Source organism: Panulirus ornatus, chromosome 18, assembly GCF_036320965.1.
Source record: "Panulirus ornatus isolate Po-2019 chromosome 18, ASM3632096v1, whole genome shotgun sequence".
NCBI lineage: Eukaryota > Metazoa > Arthropoda > Malacostraca > Decapoda > Palinuridae > Panulirus > Panulirus ornatus.
Genome location: NC_092241.1, coordinates 58,723,301 through 58,740,543, shown reverse-complemented (window position 1 = coordinate 58,740,543; position 17,243 = coordinate 58,723,301). Strand labels below are relative to the sequence as shown.

The 17,243-nt window shown below is 38.7% G+C and overlaps 1 protein-coding gene across 1 annotated transcript in view; it reads right to left on the bottom strand.

The window, feature by feature from the left end:
• The window catches only part of LOC139755163 (DNA repair protein XRCC1-like), a 54,854-nt gene extending 39,261 nt beyond the window's left edge, over positions 1-15,593 (bottom strand). Inside the window, exons 1-4 of the mRNA XM_071673323.1 lie at positions 15,293-15,593; positions 6,145-6,339; positions 4,210-4,410; positions 2,604-2,739 (exon numbers count right to left, since the gene is read on the bottom strand). Coding sequence (XP_071529424.1) covers positions 2,604-2,739; positions 4,210-4,410; positions 6,145-6,339; positions 15,293-15,343 — 583 coding nt within the window. The 5' untranslated portion in view covers positions 15,344-15,593. The remainder of the gene's footprint in view (positions 1-2,603; positions 2,740-4,209; positions 4,411-6,144; positions 6,340-15,292) is intronic.
• Positions 15,594-17,243: the final 1,650 nt, after the last annotated feature.

Here is a 17,243-nt window from a genome sequence, read left to right as displayed (position 1 = left end):
GTGAAGTGTTTTAGATATCTGGGAGTGGATTTGGCAGCGGATGGAACCATGGAAGTTGAAGTGAATCATAGGGTGGGAGCATTGAAAAATGTGTGGAAGTCAAGAACACTATCTCAGAAAGCAAAAATGGGTATGTTTGAATGAAGGAATAGTGGTTCCAACAATGTTATATGCTTGCGAGGTGTGGGCTATGGATAGAGTTGTGCACAGGAGGGTGGATGTGCTGGAAATGAGATGTTTGAGGACAATATGTGGTGTGAGGTGGTTTGATCAAGTAAGTAATGATAGGGGTAAGAGAGAAGTGTGGTAATAAAAAGAGTGTGGTTGAGCAGAAGAGGGTGTTTCAAAATGGTTTGGTCACATGGAGTAAATGAGCGAGGAAAGATTGACCAAGAGGATATATGTGTCGGAGGTGGAGGGAACGAGAAGTGGGAGACCAAACTGGAGGTGGAAAGTTGGAGTGAAAAAGAATTTGAGTGATTGGGGCCTGAACATGCAGGAGGATGAAAGGCGTGCAAGGAATAGAGTTGACTGGAACGATGTGGTATACCGGGGTTGACGTGCTGTCAATGGATTGAAACAGGGCATGTGAAGCATCTGGGGTAAACCATGGAAAGTTGTGTGGGGCCTGGATGTGGAAAGGGAGCTGTGGTTTCGGTGCATTATTACATGAGAGCTAGAGACTGAGTGTGAATGAATGTGGCCTTTGTTGTCTTTTCCTAGCGCTACTTCGCGCACAAGCAGGGGAGGGGGTTGTTATTTCATGTGTGGTGGGGTGGCGATGGGAATGAATAAAGGCAGACAGTATGAGTCATGTACATGTGTATATATGTATATGTCTGTGTGTGTATATATATGTATACCTTGAGATATATAGGTATGTATATGTGCGTGCGTGGACATGTATGTATATACATGTGTATGTGGGTGGGTTGGGCCATTCTTTCATCTGTTTCCTTGTCGTTACCTCGCTAATGAGGGAGATGGCGACAAAGCAAAAATAATCAATTAAATCAAAGACTTTATCTTTATTTTATTATACTTAGTAGCTGCCTCCCGTGTTAGCAAGGTAGTGCAAGGAAACAGACGAAAGAATGGCCCAAACCATCCACATACACATGTATGTACATAAATGCCCACACATGCACATACACTTTATGCTTGAATAAATTAGAGACTTTAAACTTCAAACAAGTTCAAGCCAAAGAGAGGCATGAATATGATCTACTTCATTTGTGGGCAGCATCAATATCAAAATAATAACAAAACCATTCAAGATAATGATAATCTAATAAATGAAAAAAAGAAAAAACACTGGCTGTATGTGTCTTGAATCTACAAATCTACATGCTGTCTTAATAAGCCAGTTAACTCCCCTTTTAAGTTGTAACATATCTTGTTGCATATAACAAATCAACCAGCTGTTCATCTTAATGAGTCTCAACAAGTTTAACAATACAGCATATAGGGGTGGATAGACTGGCAACAGTGTTACTGCTCATTTGTTTGTTATCCAAGTAAACAAGAAGTTTATCCAACTTAAAAATCAATCCACCAATCCTTTGTGCACCACAATGAAGCAATAAGACATATGCATATAATTACATAGTCTACATGAGGGAAAGCAGCTAATGCTCAAACTAATATTCAAGCAATGTAGTCCTCTAAACTCTATGTGAGGCCATTTAACCATAAAATCTTTTGTCAAGCATCTAATCCACCGATTATAATAAACAGCTGTTACACTACAAACAACTGTGGTTCATTTTCCCTCTTTTAGGTATTACTTTGTTTTTTCTCCCGAGAGCTGGCTGCTTGTGTGCTCCCACCATCAGTAACAATATGTGATCCTGGGCAAGTTGCTTTATCAGATGAGTACTGTACGGCCACTGGCAACTCCAGGATGGACAGTTTTGATAATCGATTCTTTTTCTACACCTTGATGCTTTGGAACTCTCTACTTCTCAGGTCTTTCTCAATAACTATAACCTAGAACATTTTAAAGGCAGGTTTAAAAGGTAAGTTTTTTTGCTTCCTCCAAAATTTGGTAATGCTTTTCCTTGTCTCTACTTTCTCCTGTTCATAATCCTCTGTTTATTTCAATCAAGGTCCAGCCAAGATGAAGACTTTTGTCCATGATGAGTCTAAAAAATAAAAATGTAGTTTAAGGAAAATGCATCATTTACCAAACTGGCCAATACTAAGTATTCAAAATGATTCACAACTTTTTGGAAATTTACATGATTAAGTGCAAAATCCTATTACTCTATCACTGTCTACATGGAAAGAAGTCAGTCTACATAAAGTCTTGAAACAAAGTTACTAACATAACATATATGCTGGCTTATGCAAACCTACCTATTCTACCTAAAACAACACAAGTCCTGAGGTACAAACTAAATTAATTGATCCCAACATCACAGTCTAAATGAAATTTTGGTATCATACTTTGCCAAACACTTACAATGAATTAGACCAGTGTCTAAAAAAGTACATAAGAGCTCAAGGACATACAATTATTCATAAGTTGAGCGAAAAAAATATTCAAATGTGACCTTCAATAAAAAATTCATTGTGAAATTTACAGTCCTCCAGAAACTAACCAGATATGGTAGGTGAAGATTCCTTTTCCTTTCTTCGAGCAAACATGGAACCAATTGAAATAGGGTCACTGTCATCCTCCTCCTTAAGAGTGAAACTTCCCAGTTTGGTGACCCTAGATGAGGAAGAAGTTGGTTCCTGACAGAAGATTCAAAACAAGAGTTCAAATGACATGTCATGAAAAAGGACATATAATGCAAGTCAAATGCTAATAGAAATTTTCAAAATAAGAGTGCACTGTGAAAATAACAACTTCTCACAGTATCTAAGGAGGAGGAACTCTTTATCAAAAGAAAGTTTAAGTTGACAGTTGAACAATAAACTAAAAAATAACAACGAACCGTGGTATTTAAATACTATGTCTCCAATTAAAACTTCTGCTTGTGGGCTTTGAGATCTAATAAAGCTTTACGAAAAGAGGAAATGATATGGATAAATAGAGGGTGGTGAAAGTAAGACTGGGAAACAGGTTTGTTTGAAGAGAAACTGCAGAATGGCAAAAGATGAGAATAAATTAAGCTAGTAAGTGGGTGATGAATGAAAGGTATTTAAGGAAGCCATTTGTGGTATGTGGAAGGTGGGCATGTGAGAAAGGGTACTAAGTGGTGGGATGAATAAAGAAGCTAGTGAAAGAGAAAAGAAATATGTATGGGTGCTATTTATGGGGAAGGAGTGCAAACAAGTGGGAGATTTGCAAGAGAAAGTACCAAAAGGTAAAGAGGAAGGCGCAAGGGCAGAAAAAGAAGGCAAATGAGGATTGGGGTGATCAAGCATCAGCAAACAACAGGAAGAACAGCAAAATGTTTTAGAAGGCTTATAGTGTGTGTAAAACAAGAGAGCAAACAGAAACACCAGTGAAGGGAGCAAACTGGAAAGTAATAACAAGCTAAGATGAGGTAAAGGGGAGATGGAGAGAGTTTTCTGAAATACTGTTGAATGTGTTTGATGATAAGATGGTTGATACATGATGCTTAGCTTAGGAGACATGTGAGGTAAGAAAGTCAGGGAAAATGGTTTGTTGAAGAGAGAATAGATGATGAAAGCCTTGCAAGAAATGAAATGTGGCAAAGCAACTGAAGTGGATGGTATCACAGTTGGATTTCTTAAGAAATGGGGTAACTGTTTAGGTTATTTATGATTTTCGACGTACGTATGGATCATGGTGAGGTGCCTTAGGATTGGTAGAATGTATGTATGGTGTCAGCATATAAAGGTATGGGGCATAAAGGTGAATGTTCAAATTACAAATTTATAAGTTTGTTATACAAGAGAGTGGCAACTGAGAGGGTGGTGGTATGCACACAGCATTAGACTGGAGGAACAATGTGGTTTCAGGAGTGGTAAAGGATGTTTGGATCAGGTGTTTGCTTCTAAGAAGGTATGAGAAATACTTAAGAGAATCAGATGGATCTGGAGGAAGTGTATAATATGCAATATATGGAGATTCCCATAAAACCCTTTATGTTAAATAATCTTTAATATTTAGAGACTTTATTTCATATGCCTTACAATTCCTGGTTTACAAAAATAATAATCTAAGTGCACTAAACTTCACTTTTAGTGTATTATTTTGTTCACTATACTGTATAATGTATGAACTCACTTCACCCGAGCTCTAACTGTGATGAAAGATAAACCATACTGCATATTCTTGTTGAATGGTTGTGTGCATATAACTTTAATACGATCCCACTTCTGGCATGCCACACTTTTGTTTAGTTTATCTGGGCCAAACATGCGGACACGGTTCAAGTCTGTACTATTTCTTGACTCGATGGGAGACATGAAGGATGAAGCCACAAGAAGTAACTGAAATGTATGAAATATATAATGTAACAATATTCATCTCTGTAGACACTTTATAACTATGGAAAGATCTTTAAAATATGAGAACATTTCTATTGATTTTTAACTACACAAGTCTTTCCTAAAACAGAGCCTTCTGCATTTGCCATGGATACAATACATTTATGAAGAGCTTGGAAACAGATTAGCCATATGAGAACTTCAAAGGACCACAGAAAGGTGCAGCAGTTGAAAAAGAGGGTAATGAGAGTTAAATCTAGTCTGTTAAAAGCAAAATCCGATATATATGGGTCTGTTGAATCGAGGGTTTCCTGTATTTTCATTTTACAGTAACTGTCTCCATAACCATATCACCTCAATATGTTATCATTTACTTTAATGACCACTGACTTCACAATAAAATTATCCTTTTCATTCACATATTTATCACTCTATCTGCATCTCAACTGCTTAAAACTATATTTTGAAAAAAAATATCTCGGTTCCACCAAACTCTCCAATCAATCTTACCAAATAAGGATGTTTGCAATTTCTCCCTTCATTACTCTCCTCAGCTCTCTAATACTAAGCCTGTCTTTCATAATTACCTCTTCTAATTCAGCATCTACCCTACTATCCTAAAAATGCATTACTTATATTCAATACACCTTTTCATTCCTTTGTTCAATGATCCGTTCTTTCATCCACATATAGTATTTCTTCTGATATCATATCACAAAATACACAACATTACTCATACTTAATGACATAATCTACAGTTGGCAGTATCAGTCTTTAGCAGGAAGTCGTTGGCAGTCACCCAATAACCAAGGAGGTATATTACCAGTATTACCCACCTGGGTACTGGGAGGGTTAGAGGGAGTTGTGTAGTGAGCCAGCACTTCAGTGGTTGTCAAGATGCACTCCTCTGACTCAGATAGCTGGCCTTTCTTTCTGTCACATCCCCACATAGACTGATAGTATTCTGTTCCCAAACATACAATCTCTCCTTATCATACATAACACCTGACAACACTAAACTCACACAGCTCATTCTTCATAACTCTTGATTTCCCTGTGGTGAGCACCATGGGCTACCCCTGCCTTTTGGCAAAATGGCAGGAGTAATAGATAGGAGTAGTAAATAGGAACATTTAGGCAGGAGCATTGGGTCAATATATGAAGTAGAAGATAAGAATACAAGGCAGCAACAGGTAAACATAGTCAGCAGGAACATTAGGCAGGAGCCTCTGCAGATACTGCAGTAGAGGTATCCTCTGCCTGTGACCTGTTAAGGGTGAGGCACTAAACACTATGAAGCACCACTGGAGTTCACAAGTTATGGAGACTCTATTGCCATGGCCATCCCCCTGAGGGGGTTCCAGGTGGGAACAGGCACAGGATATACAATTGGATATAGATAGATAGATAGAGAGATACACAGACAGATAGGTAGACACAATCTATACATACTGTTTTTCATTTTAAACACTATAAATAAAACTACACAGGATAATGGCAATAACTCCCTTACAATTATAATTCGCAAAGAACTTTCTTGATACAGAATAAGGAAATGACAATCCTATATGAGAAAAGTTTATTGCAAAAACAATATCAGCAACAGGAATTAATGATACATTCAGCTTTCTTCATTAGACTTCAATAAACACATCATGTGTAAAACGAAATCCAGTTTCATTGGCTGAGTACTGAATGCTATAAATTATGGCAAATAATCCTATAAGTTTTACTAACCTGGAAATCTCCAGCTCCTTCTCTGCCAACTAACACTTCAACAAATGCTGAACCTTCATTGCCAATGTCAATGGAGTGGATGGAACTTAATCGTTCCAACTTCATCGTGACAGTAGACTGATTACCAACAGTACCTGGAGCACATTTCCACTTACGGAATGTTTCTGAAGATAGCAGGTTCTCTGCTGGATGATTCTGAGAGCATAAGAAATAATCAACATTCAAAATACAAACTTTTACAAATGGAGGATACATCAGTTGAATTGTACATCAAATGAAGAAAAACTAACAAATTATATATCAGTTATCTGTTTGAGCAATTATGGTGTGGAAATTTCATGCTCCTAGGGCCCCATCTCTTAACTTTCTCTACAATCTTGTATGCATACAGCATACTGTATCTCCCCATACCTGGACTAACTGGATTGTAAATGTGTTAAAACTGAGGTATTCCAGGTTTTGTGAGAAAATTGCCTACAATCAATTGCACAACTAGGATAAAATGTCCACAACAAAGAATGGCTTTTTCCCAGTGCCTATGTGGAACACGGGAACCTGATTGTTTTCAAAATGTCTGGGTTCTGTGGGATCCTGCATTCATAGTGTTTGGATTTGAGAAGATATACTGCACATGGGGTGAAAAATTAAGGTGAAAATTCTCTTACAATAGTTTAATAAGCATACAAAACTGCACAGGAAACTGGTCAAGTACACAATTATCTGATGAAGGAAGTGAATTCTTCGGCTGTATTAAAGTAAACTGGTTTAACAAGCAGCATTTAATCATGAGGATACACCTATATCCTTAAAAGGATTCAACAAGAGAATTTGGCTACCATGATATTTACAAAGGCTGCTAAAGTTCCTTTATAAAACTCTATCTACCATACACCATCACATCCATGAAACTGCAGGTGGCACCATCTGTCCCTTAGATATTTTACTGTTAGTGCTCAAGAAATAGTTTTTCAATTGGGAAGGAGGGAAACAGGGAGACTGAGAAATAAATGATTATTCAGAGCTCTACCAAGAGTAAAGGAATGATTTTTCATACTTCTAAGCCTATATTTTTTACCACTGGACTGGGCCTTATGATCATCAGTATGAATTCTCACACAAAAGAAGTGAGATTTTGCAAGAAAAATAACCTTACCCTTATCAGCAATTTGGTCTTTGATCTAAATTGCCCTCTTATGAAGGTCACACAAGAGACTGACCAGATCTAAGAAAAGATACTGTCTAATAAAGGTTTTAGCTGAATATCATAGATATGTTTTACTAATCTAACCTAATGAGAGATTTCCTAAAGAGGGATGTAATATACTGAATCCTTAGGCAGATTACTACAGAAGTTTTAAATTATCAGTGATATATTTTCATCCTCTCATACCTACAGCAGTCACCAGGAAAATCTATATCTGTACCACAAAACTGATTAACATTCACTTGCACGGCTAAACTGTACTACATAAGACATCAGTTACAATACTGGTAGACTACCATTACTAATAAAGTGAGCAATATTCCAGTTAGATTTCTGGCATCACTACAACTTTACCCATAGCACTTGTAAACATGTACATTTCAGTATGAAGTAGACTCTGAAACACAATGTTCTGTCTTTGAATAAATATGCATCTTTCAGTTACAAACTCACTGCAAAAGATTGAAACTAGTAGTTTGTATATTTCTTCATATGCTACAGCTAAATGTTTGGTTACTGAGCATCAATTTTGGTAAAGGTCTCAATCAGCTCCACATAGCTATTAATTTTGGATATAATATAATTTTTTTTCTGCAATGCTAAAGGTGTTCAGACAATACAGAAACAGTTGCAGAGCATGATTTAAACATTTTATTCAACTGAAAAGTATCCACCCCTGAATGCCTCCAGAGACATTTATGTAAGCTAAATAATGCCTCTAAATGGATATTTAGACATTGCTGCACCTCTATTGCAAGGCCATGCACTTGAGCCTGGGTGGTGACTGAAGTGGCAACACTCAATCTGATCTTCCCACAGTCAGCCATCCTCCAGACATGACAATGAGAGTAAATTATCATGAGTTTTCTAAGAAGGAAATTGAGCAACAACTATCTAACTTTAGAGGACCAGCCTGATCATGAATTATTTGATGATAAAGATGTCTTCAGATTGTGTGGAGACAGATTCTATGGACAGTGACTGTTGCAGCATCAAAAACTGACCAAGATGAGGCAGGTTTTTTTTATTTATTTCTTTTTCAATTGCAGGGGGTGGGAGGAAAAACAAGGCAATTTTGCCACTAAACAACATTGGTTATGGCCAGGAAAGAATTTTCTGTATGATGAAACATTAATCAGATGTAAATAATTAGGTACTGAATGATAAAACATGCACAGCAGCAATTCACTTGACACGCAGGCATTACTCACACTTTTTAGTGCACTGTGATGAAACATTTACAACATTTCTACATGTTATTACAGTTAAAGAAGCAGACCAAAAATACTTCAGAGGTGATTTTTCTCATTGATATATGAATGTCTTTGAAACCACAAAGCATAAACAGAGTTTGAGTATTGGAAAGAATAACCTAAAGGAATGTTCAGGAGTTAAAAAAGGTAATGGTAGTGATGGTTATGTATGTCAAGGAAAATACTGGATTACTATAAAAGTAGGTACACACTAATAAATCAAATAAATGAACTTATGAAAACCTCTTACACTTTATGTTTATCTTAACATTCAATATTCTTATTAAAATATACTACTCACATCCATGACTGTGCACAGCACAAATGTCAATGAATGTTAACGAGCAGGTAACATAACAATCAGTCATGCAATATCCAACAGCAGACCACTTTAATGCTGGTATATTTCTACTGTACATTTTGGACAGTATGTCATGTTAGGTGTGGTTTTTCTTAAGTTTAGTTGATTTCTTTAAAAGTGGTTCGTCTATGAAAACCTCACCTAACCTCATGAAGGAGCAAGGATTTACTTAATATTCATTATCATAGGAGGTGCTACAGCTAAAATCCCACCCTCTATATCAACATTACAGACTGAGAATTTCAATGGACCACTTTCATCAAAATCTGTCACTCAGAACATTTATCTGTTTTCATCGACATTACCATGAAACCTTACCTACAGAACCTATCCTACTTTACCTTTTGTTTCTTAACCTATTCAACCTAACTTAGCTTAACAAATCCTAAGGTTCCACCATGTATAGTGCAAAGCTTAATGTTGCACCAGTGAAAGGAATGCCAATGTTGTGAACAAATATTGCAAACTCTTGAACAAGTCACTGCAGTTCTCCAGTTTAGTTCTACAATGAAACTAATTTTGGGATATGGCACTTTATCATTTAGGCAATTTATATAATTCACTGATTACAGAAAAATCTAAGAAGGATGATCTGAAGCTTGATATTCTATTAAAAATTACTGCATAAAATGGCAGTAATATTTATCTATATATATTTATTATACTTTGTCGCTGTCTCCCGCGTCAGCGAGGTAGCGCAAGGAAACAGACGAAAGAATGGCCTAACCCACCAACATAGACATGTATATACATACACGTCCATACATGCACATATACATACCTATACATTTCAATGTATACATATAAATATACAAACGCAGACATATACATATATACAAATGTACATAATTCATACTTGCAGCCTTTATTCATTCCCGTCGCCACCCCGCCACACATGAAATGACAACCTTCTTCCCCTGCATGCGCGCGAGGTAGCGCTAGGAAAAGACAACAAAGGCCACATTCGTTCACACTCAGTCTTTAGCTGTCATGTATAATGCACAGAAACCACAACTCCCTTTCCACATCCAGGCCCCACAAAACTTTCCATGGTCTACCTCAGATGCTTCACATGCCCTAGTTCAATCTATTGACAAAACGTCAACCCTGGTATACCACATCATTCCAATTCACTCTATTCCTTGCACACCTTTCACCCTCTTGCATGTTCAGGCCCCGATCACTGAAAATCTTTTTCACTCCATCCTTCCACCTCCAATTTGGTCTCCCACTTCTCATTCGCTCCACCTCTGACACATATATCCTCTTTGCCAATCTTTCCTCACTCATTCCCTCCATGTGACCAAACTATTTCAAAACACCCTCTTCTGCTCTCTCAACCACAATCTTTTTATTACCACACATCTCTCTTATCCCTGGGGATAGGGGAGAAAGAATACTTCCCATGCATTCCTCATGTGTCGTAGAAGGCGACTAAAGGGGACAGGAGCAGGGGGCTAGAAACCCTCCCCTCCTTGTATTTTAACTTTCTAAAAGGGGAAACAGAAGAAGGAGTCACGCAGGGAGTGCTCATCCTCCTCAAAGGCTCAGATTGGGGTGTCTAAATGTGTGTGGATGTAACCAAGATGAGAAAAAGGAGAGATAGGTAGTATGTTTGAGGAGAGGAACCTGGATGTTTTGGCTATGAGTGTAACGAAGCTCAAGGGTAAAGGGGAAGAGTGGTTTCGGAATGTCTTGGGAGTAAAGTCAGGGGTTAGTGAGAGGACAAGAGCAAGGGAAGGAGTAGCACTACTCCTGAATCAGGAGTTGTGGGAGTATGTGATAGAGTGTAAGAAAGTAAATTCTAGATTGATATGGGTAAAACTGAAAGTTGATGGAGAGAGATGGGTGATTATTGGTGCATATGCACCTGGGCATGAGAAGAAAGATCATGAGAGGCAAGTGTTTTGGGAGCAGCTGAATGAGTGTTAGTGGTTTTGATGCACAAGACCGGGTTATGGTGATGGGTGATTTGAATGCAAAGGTGAGTAATGTGGCAGTTGAGGGAATAATTGGTATACATGGGGTGTTCAGTGTTGTAAATGGAAATGGTGAAGAGCTTGTAGATTTATGTGCTGAAAAAGGACTGGTGATTGGGAATACCTGGTTTAAAAAGAGAGATATACATAAGTATACGTATGTAAGTAGGAGAGATGGTCAGAGAGCGTTATTGGATTACATGTTAATTGATAGGCACGCGAAAGAGAGACTTTTGGATGTTAATGTGCTGAGAGGTGCAACTGGAGGGATGTCTGATCATTATCTTGTGGAGGCGAAGGTGAAGATTTGTAGGGGTTTTCAGAAAAGAAGACAGAATGTTGGGGTGAAGAGAGTGGTGAAAGTAAGTGAGCTTGGGAAGGAGACTTGTGTGAGGAAGTACCAGGACAGACTGAGTACAGAATGGAAAAAGGTGAGAACAAAGGAGGTAAGGGGAGTGGGGGAGGAATGAGATGTATTTAAGGAAGCAGTGATGGCTCACACAAAAGATGCTTGTGGCATGAGGAGTGTGGGAGGTGGGTTGATTAGAAAGGGTAGTGAGTGGTGGGATGAAGAAGTAAGATTATTAGTGAAAGAGAAGAGAGAGGCATTTTGACAATTTTTGCAGGGAAAAAATGCAAATGAGTGGGAGATGTATAAAAGAGGCAAGAGGTCAAGAGAAAGGTGCAAGAGGTGAAAAAGAGGGCAAATGAGGGTTGGGGTGAGAGAGTATCATTAAATTTTAGGGAGAATAAAAAGATGTTTTGGAAGGAGGTAAATAAAGTGCATAAGACAAGGGAGCAAATGGGAACTTCAGTGAAGGGGGGTGATGGGGAGGTAATAACAAGTAGTGGTGATGTGAGGAGATGGAGTGAGTATCTTGAAGGTTTGTTGAATGTGTTTGATGATAGAGTGGCAGATGTAGGGTGTTTTGGTCGAGGTGGTGTGCAAAGTGAGAGGGTTAGGGAAAATGATTTGGTAAACAGAGAAGAGGTAGTTAAAGCTTTGCGGAAGATGAAAGCCGGCAAGGCAGCAGGTTTGGATGGTACTGCAGTGGAATTTATTAAAAAAGGGGGTGACTGTATTGTTGACTGGTTGGTAAGGTTATCTAATGTATGTATGATTCATAAAGGCAGACAGTGTGAATTGGGTGCATGTGTATATATGTAGGTGCCTGTGTGTGTATATATATGTGTACAATGAGATGTATGGGTATGTATATTTGCGTGTGTGGACGTGTATGTATATACATGTGTATGGGGGTGGGTTGGGCCATTTCTTTCGTCTGTTTCCTTGCACAACCTTGCAAATGCGGGAGACAGCGACCAAGCAAAATAAATAAAATAAATAAATAAATGATTCATGGTGAGGTGACTGAGGATTGGCGGAATGCTTGCATAGTGCCATTGTAAAAAGGCAAAGGGGAAAAGAGTGAGTGCTCAAATTACAGAGGTATAAGTCTGTTGAGTATTCCTGGTAAATTATATGGGAGGGTATTGATTGAGAGGGTGGAGGCATGTACAGAGCATCAGATTGGGGAAGAGCAGTGTGGTTTCAGAAGTGGTAGAGGATGTGTGGATCAGGTGTTTGCTTTGAAGAATGTATGTGAGAAATACTTAGAAAAGCAAATGGATTTGTATGTAGCATTTATGGATCTGGAGAAGGCATATGATAGAGTTGATAGAGATGCTCTGTGGAAAGTATTAAGAATATATGGTGTGGGCGGCAAGTTGTTAGAAGCAGTGAAAAGTTTTTATCGAAGCTGTAAGGCATGTATACGTGTAGGAAGAGAGGAAAGTGACTGGTTCTCAGTGAATGTAGGTTTGCGGCAGGGGTGTGTGATGTCCCCATGGTTGTTTAATTTGTTTATGGATGGGGTTGTTAGGGAGGTGAATGCAAGAGTTTTGGAAAGAGGGGCAAGTATGCAGTCTGTTGTGGATGAGAGAGCTTGGGAAGTGAGTCAGTTGTTGTTCGCTGATGATACAGCGTTGGTGGCTGATTCATGTGAGAAACTGCAGAAGCTGGTGACGGAATTTGGTAAAGTGTGTGAAAGAAGAAACTTAAGAGTAAATGTGAATAAGATCAAGGTTATTAGGTACAGTAGGGTTGAGGGTCAAGTCAATTGGGAGGTAAGTTTGAATGGAGAAAAACTGGAGGAAGTAAAGTGTTTTAGATATCTGGGAGTGGATCTGGCAGCAGATGGAACCATGGAAGCGGAAGTGAATCATAGGGTGGGGGAGGGGGCAAAAATTCTGGGAGCCTTGAAGAATGTTTGGAAGTCGAGAACATTATCTTGGAAAGCAAAAGTGGTATGTTTGAAGGAATAGTGGTTCCAGCAAATGTTGTATGGTTGCGAGGTGTGGGCTATGGATAGAGTTGTGCAGAGGAGGGTGGATGTGCTGGAATTGAGATGTTTGAGGACAATATGTGGTGTGAGGTGGTTTGATCGAGTAAGTAATAATAGGGTAAGAGAGATGTGTGGAAATAAAAAAAAAAGTGTGGTTGAGAGAGCAGAAGAGGGTCTTTTGAAATGGTTTGGTCACATGGAGAGAATGAGTGAGGAAAGATTGACAAAGAGGATATATGTGTCAGAGGCGGAGGGAACGAGGAGAAGTGGGAGACCAAATTGGAGGTGGAAAGATGGAGTGAAAAAGATTTTGAGTGATCCGGGCCTGAACATGCAGGAGGGTGAAAGGCGTGCAAGGAATAGAGTGAATTGGAACGATGTGGTATACCGGGGTTGACGTGCTGTCAATGGATTGAATCAGGGCATGTGAATTGTCTGAGGTAAACCATGGAAAGTTCTGTGGGGCCTGGATGTGGAAAGGGAGCTGTGGTTTCGGTGTATTATTACATGACAGCTAGAGACTGAGTGTGAACGAATGGGGCCTTTGTTGTCTTTTCCTAGCACTATCTCGCACACATGAGGGGGGAGGGGGTTGTTATTCCATGTGCGGCGAGGTGGCGATGGGAATAAATAAAGGCAGACAGTATGGATTATGTACATGTGTATATATGTATATGTCTGTGTGTGTATATATATGTGTACATTGAGATGTATAGGCATGTATATCTGCGTGTGTGGACGTGTATGTATATACATGAGTATGTGGGTGGGTTGGGCCATTCTTTCATCTGTTTCCTTGCGCTACCTCGCTTACGCGGGAAACAGCAAGAAAGCAAAAAAAAATAATAAAATCTCTCTTGCCCTTTCATTACTTAATCGATCAAACCACCTCACACCACATATTGTCCTCAAACATCTCATTTCCAACAAATCCACCCTCCTCCGCACAACTCTATCTATAGCCCATGCCTCGCAACCATATAACACTGTTGGAACCACAATTCCTTCAAACATACCCATTTTTGCTTTCCAAGATAATGTTCTTGCCTTCCACACATTTTTTAACGCTCCCAGAACTCCCAGTAATATATAAGGTAAAATATAATATATAAGGCAAAATATAAGGCTAAATTAAGTAAAAGTAAGTAATACACTTGTAAAAAATCAACATTACCTATGAAGGCCTGATCTGACCTCCCTACCTGACCAATAATTACCTTAATTTCCAGCTTTCTAGTATTAACATGTCACACTGCCAAATGTAAGCAAATTGACACCATAACATGATCCCCAACAGAGGGTCATGTAATGCTGTTATATTTCTACTATCATTTAATATACTACCTGAGATTAGGTAAGTTTTGAACTTTCTCAAAATATCTTAAAAGTAAACTGCCTTCCTTTACATTAATCAATCTCATATTTACCCTAATGAACATGACCCTCATCTATCGTCTTTTTTAAATATCATTCAGTAATATCTAAAGTTCCAAATCATGCTCCAAAGGTATTTCTGTAACAATAACAAACTATTTAAAGAACCTAAAACATAAGTAGCAATTTTTCATTGCTAGTTTTGCTTTAAAGCTAAATTGATAAATGATACAAATCACATAATACCTAGTTTAGATGATAATGAGAAATCATTAGTATATCCAATGATGAGAAAGCATTATATAAGCATCAATCATATATCATTAGACCCACTGGTTATGACAAGCTGGCAAAACTGGTGCCGAAGTCGGCAAAACAACATTTAGAGCAATTATATCGAGGCGTCAGCAACAGAGACAAACGGAATTTGAACCACAACTGATGACACAATCATCACCAGTGAGTAGTAAGGCTATTTACACTATCAGGTGGCATAATAAACACAACCACTTAAAATTTAATATGACCAAAAGCACAAATGTAGAAATTGGCGCCAACTGTCCGGACGTTTAACTTCAGCCATTTTCAATCAATTGACCAACAGTGTACAGGTCTCACCGTTATACACCTACCGGATCTTCACTGGAGAATGAGAGCACTTCAGTAAACTTGATGGTGGGCATACTGACGTGGGGGAAAATCTTACTACATATGTCTCAAACTCATACACTTCTAACACAATTATATTGCTCCTTGAAATTATGGACACTTCCTCTAATGTCGTCTTGTTAAACGTTTCTTCTTGAATTCAATTCAATTCTGATCACATGTTTTCTTCCTTTTCTAATTCTGTTGTATATTTTTCACTTAGGGATAAAGTGACCCAACACGAGATTAAACTTCTAGTCTCTTGTATTGTTTTTAAGGAATCCGGATTGCTAAGTATTATTGTGACGTCACATCACGAACGGATTTTCGAACCTGTGATCTGAAGAACATTTACTTAAAAAAAATCTTCAATTATGCGAGTGGATGTGGCCTTTATGTGTCTTCCTGACGCTAACTCGATAACGCGGAAAACGGCGATCAATTATGGAGAGAGAGAGAGAGAGAGAGAGAGAGAGAGAGAGAGAGAGAGAGAGAGAGAGAGAGAGAGAGAGGGGGGGGGGATAGGGGAGGAATACTTCCCAGTGATCCCGCGTGTCGCAGAAGTCGACTAAAGGGGACTGGAAACCCTCCCTTCCCCTCCTTGTATTTTAACTTTCTAAAAGGGACGTGTGTGGACGTGTGTATGTACATGTGTATGGGGAGGGGGGGGGGGGTTGGGCCATTTCTTTCGTCTGTTTCCTTGCGCTACCTCGCAAACGCGGGAGACAGCGACAAAGTATAAAAAAAAAAAAAGGGGAAACAAAATATACATATATATATATATATATATATATATATATATATATATATATATATATATATATATATATATATATAAATATATATATATATATATATATATATATATATATATATATATATATATATATATATATATATATATAAATATATATATATATATATATATATATATATATATATCTTTTATTTTTTTTGGCTTTGTCGCTGTCTCCCGCGTTTGCGAGGTAGCGCAAGGAAACAGACGAAAGAAATGGCCCAACCCACCCCCATACACATGTATATACATACGTCCACACACGCAAATATACATACCTACACAGCTTTCCATGGTTTACCCCAGACGCTTCACATGCCCTGATTCAATCCACTGACAGCACGTCAACCCCGGTATACCACATCGATCCAATTCACTCTATTCCTTGCCCTCCTTTCACCCTCCTGCATGTTCAGGCCCCGATCACACAAAATCTTTTTCACTCCATCTTTCCACCTCCAATTTGGTCTCCCACTTCTCCTCGTTCCCTCCACCTCCGACACATATATCCTCTTGGTCAATCTTTCTTCACTTATTCTCTCCATGTGCCCAAACCATTTCAAAAGACCCTCTTCTGCTCTCTCAACCACGCTCTTTTTATTTCCACACATCTCTCTTACCCTTACGTTACTTACTCGATCAAACCACCTCACACCACACATTGTCCTCAAACATCTCATTTCCAGCACATCCACACTCCTGCGCACAACTCTATCCATAGTCCACGCCTCGCAACCATACAAAATTGTTGGAACCACTATTCCTTCAAACATACCCATTTTTGCTTTCCGAGATAATGTTCTCGACTTCCACACATTCTTCAAGGCTCCCAGGATTTTCGCCCCCTCCCTCACCCTATGATCCACTTCCGCTTCCATGGTTCCATCCGCTGCCAGATCCACTCCCAGATATCTAATACACTTTACTTCCTCCAGTTTTTCTCCATTCAAACTTACCTCCCAATTGACTTGACCCTCAACCCTACTGTACCTAATAACCTTGCTCTTATTCACATTTACTCTTAACTTTCTTCTTTCACACACTTTACCAAACTCAGTCACCAGCTTCTGCAGTTTCTCACATGAATCAGCCACAAGCGCTGTATCATCAGCGAACAACAACTGACTCACTTCCCAAGC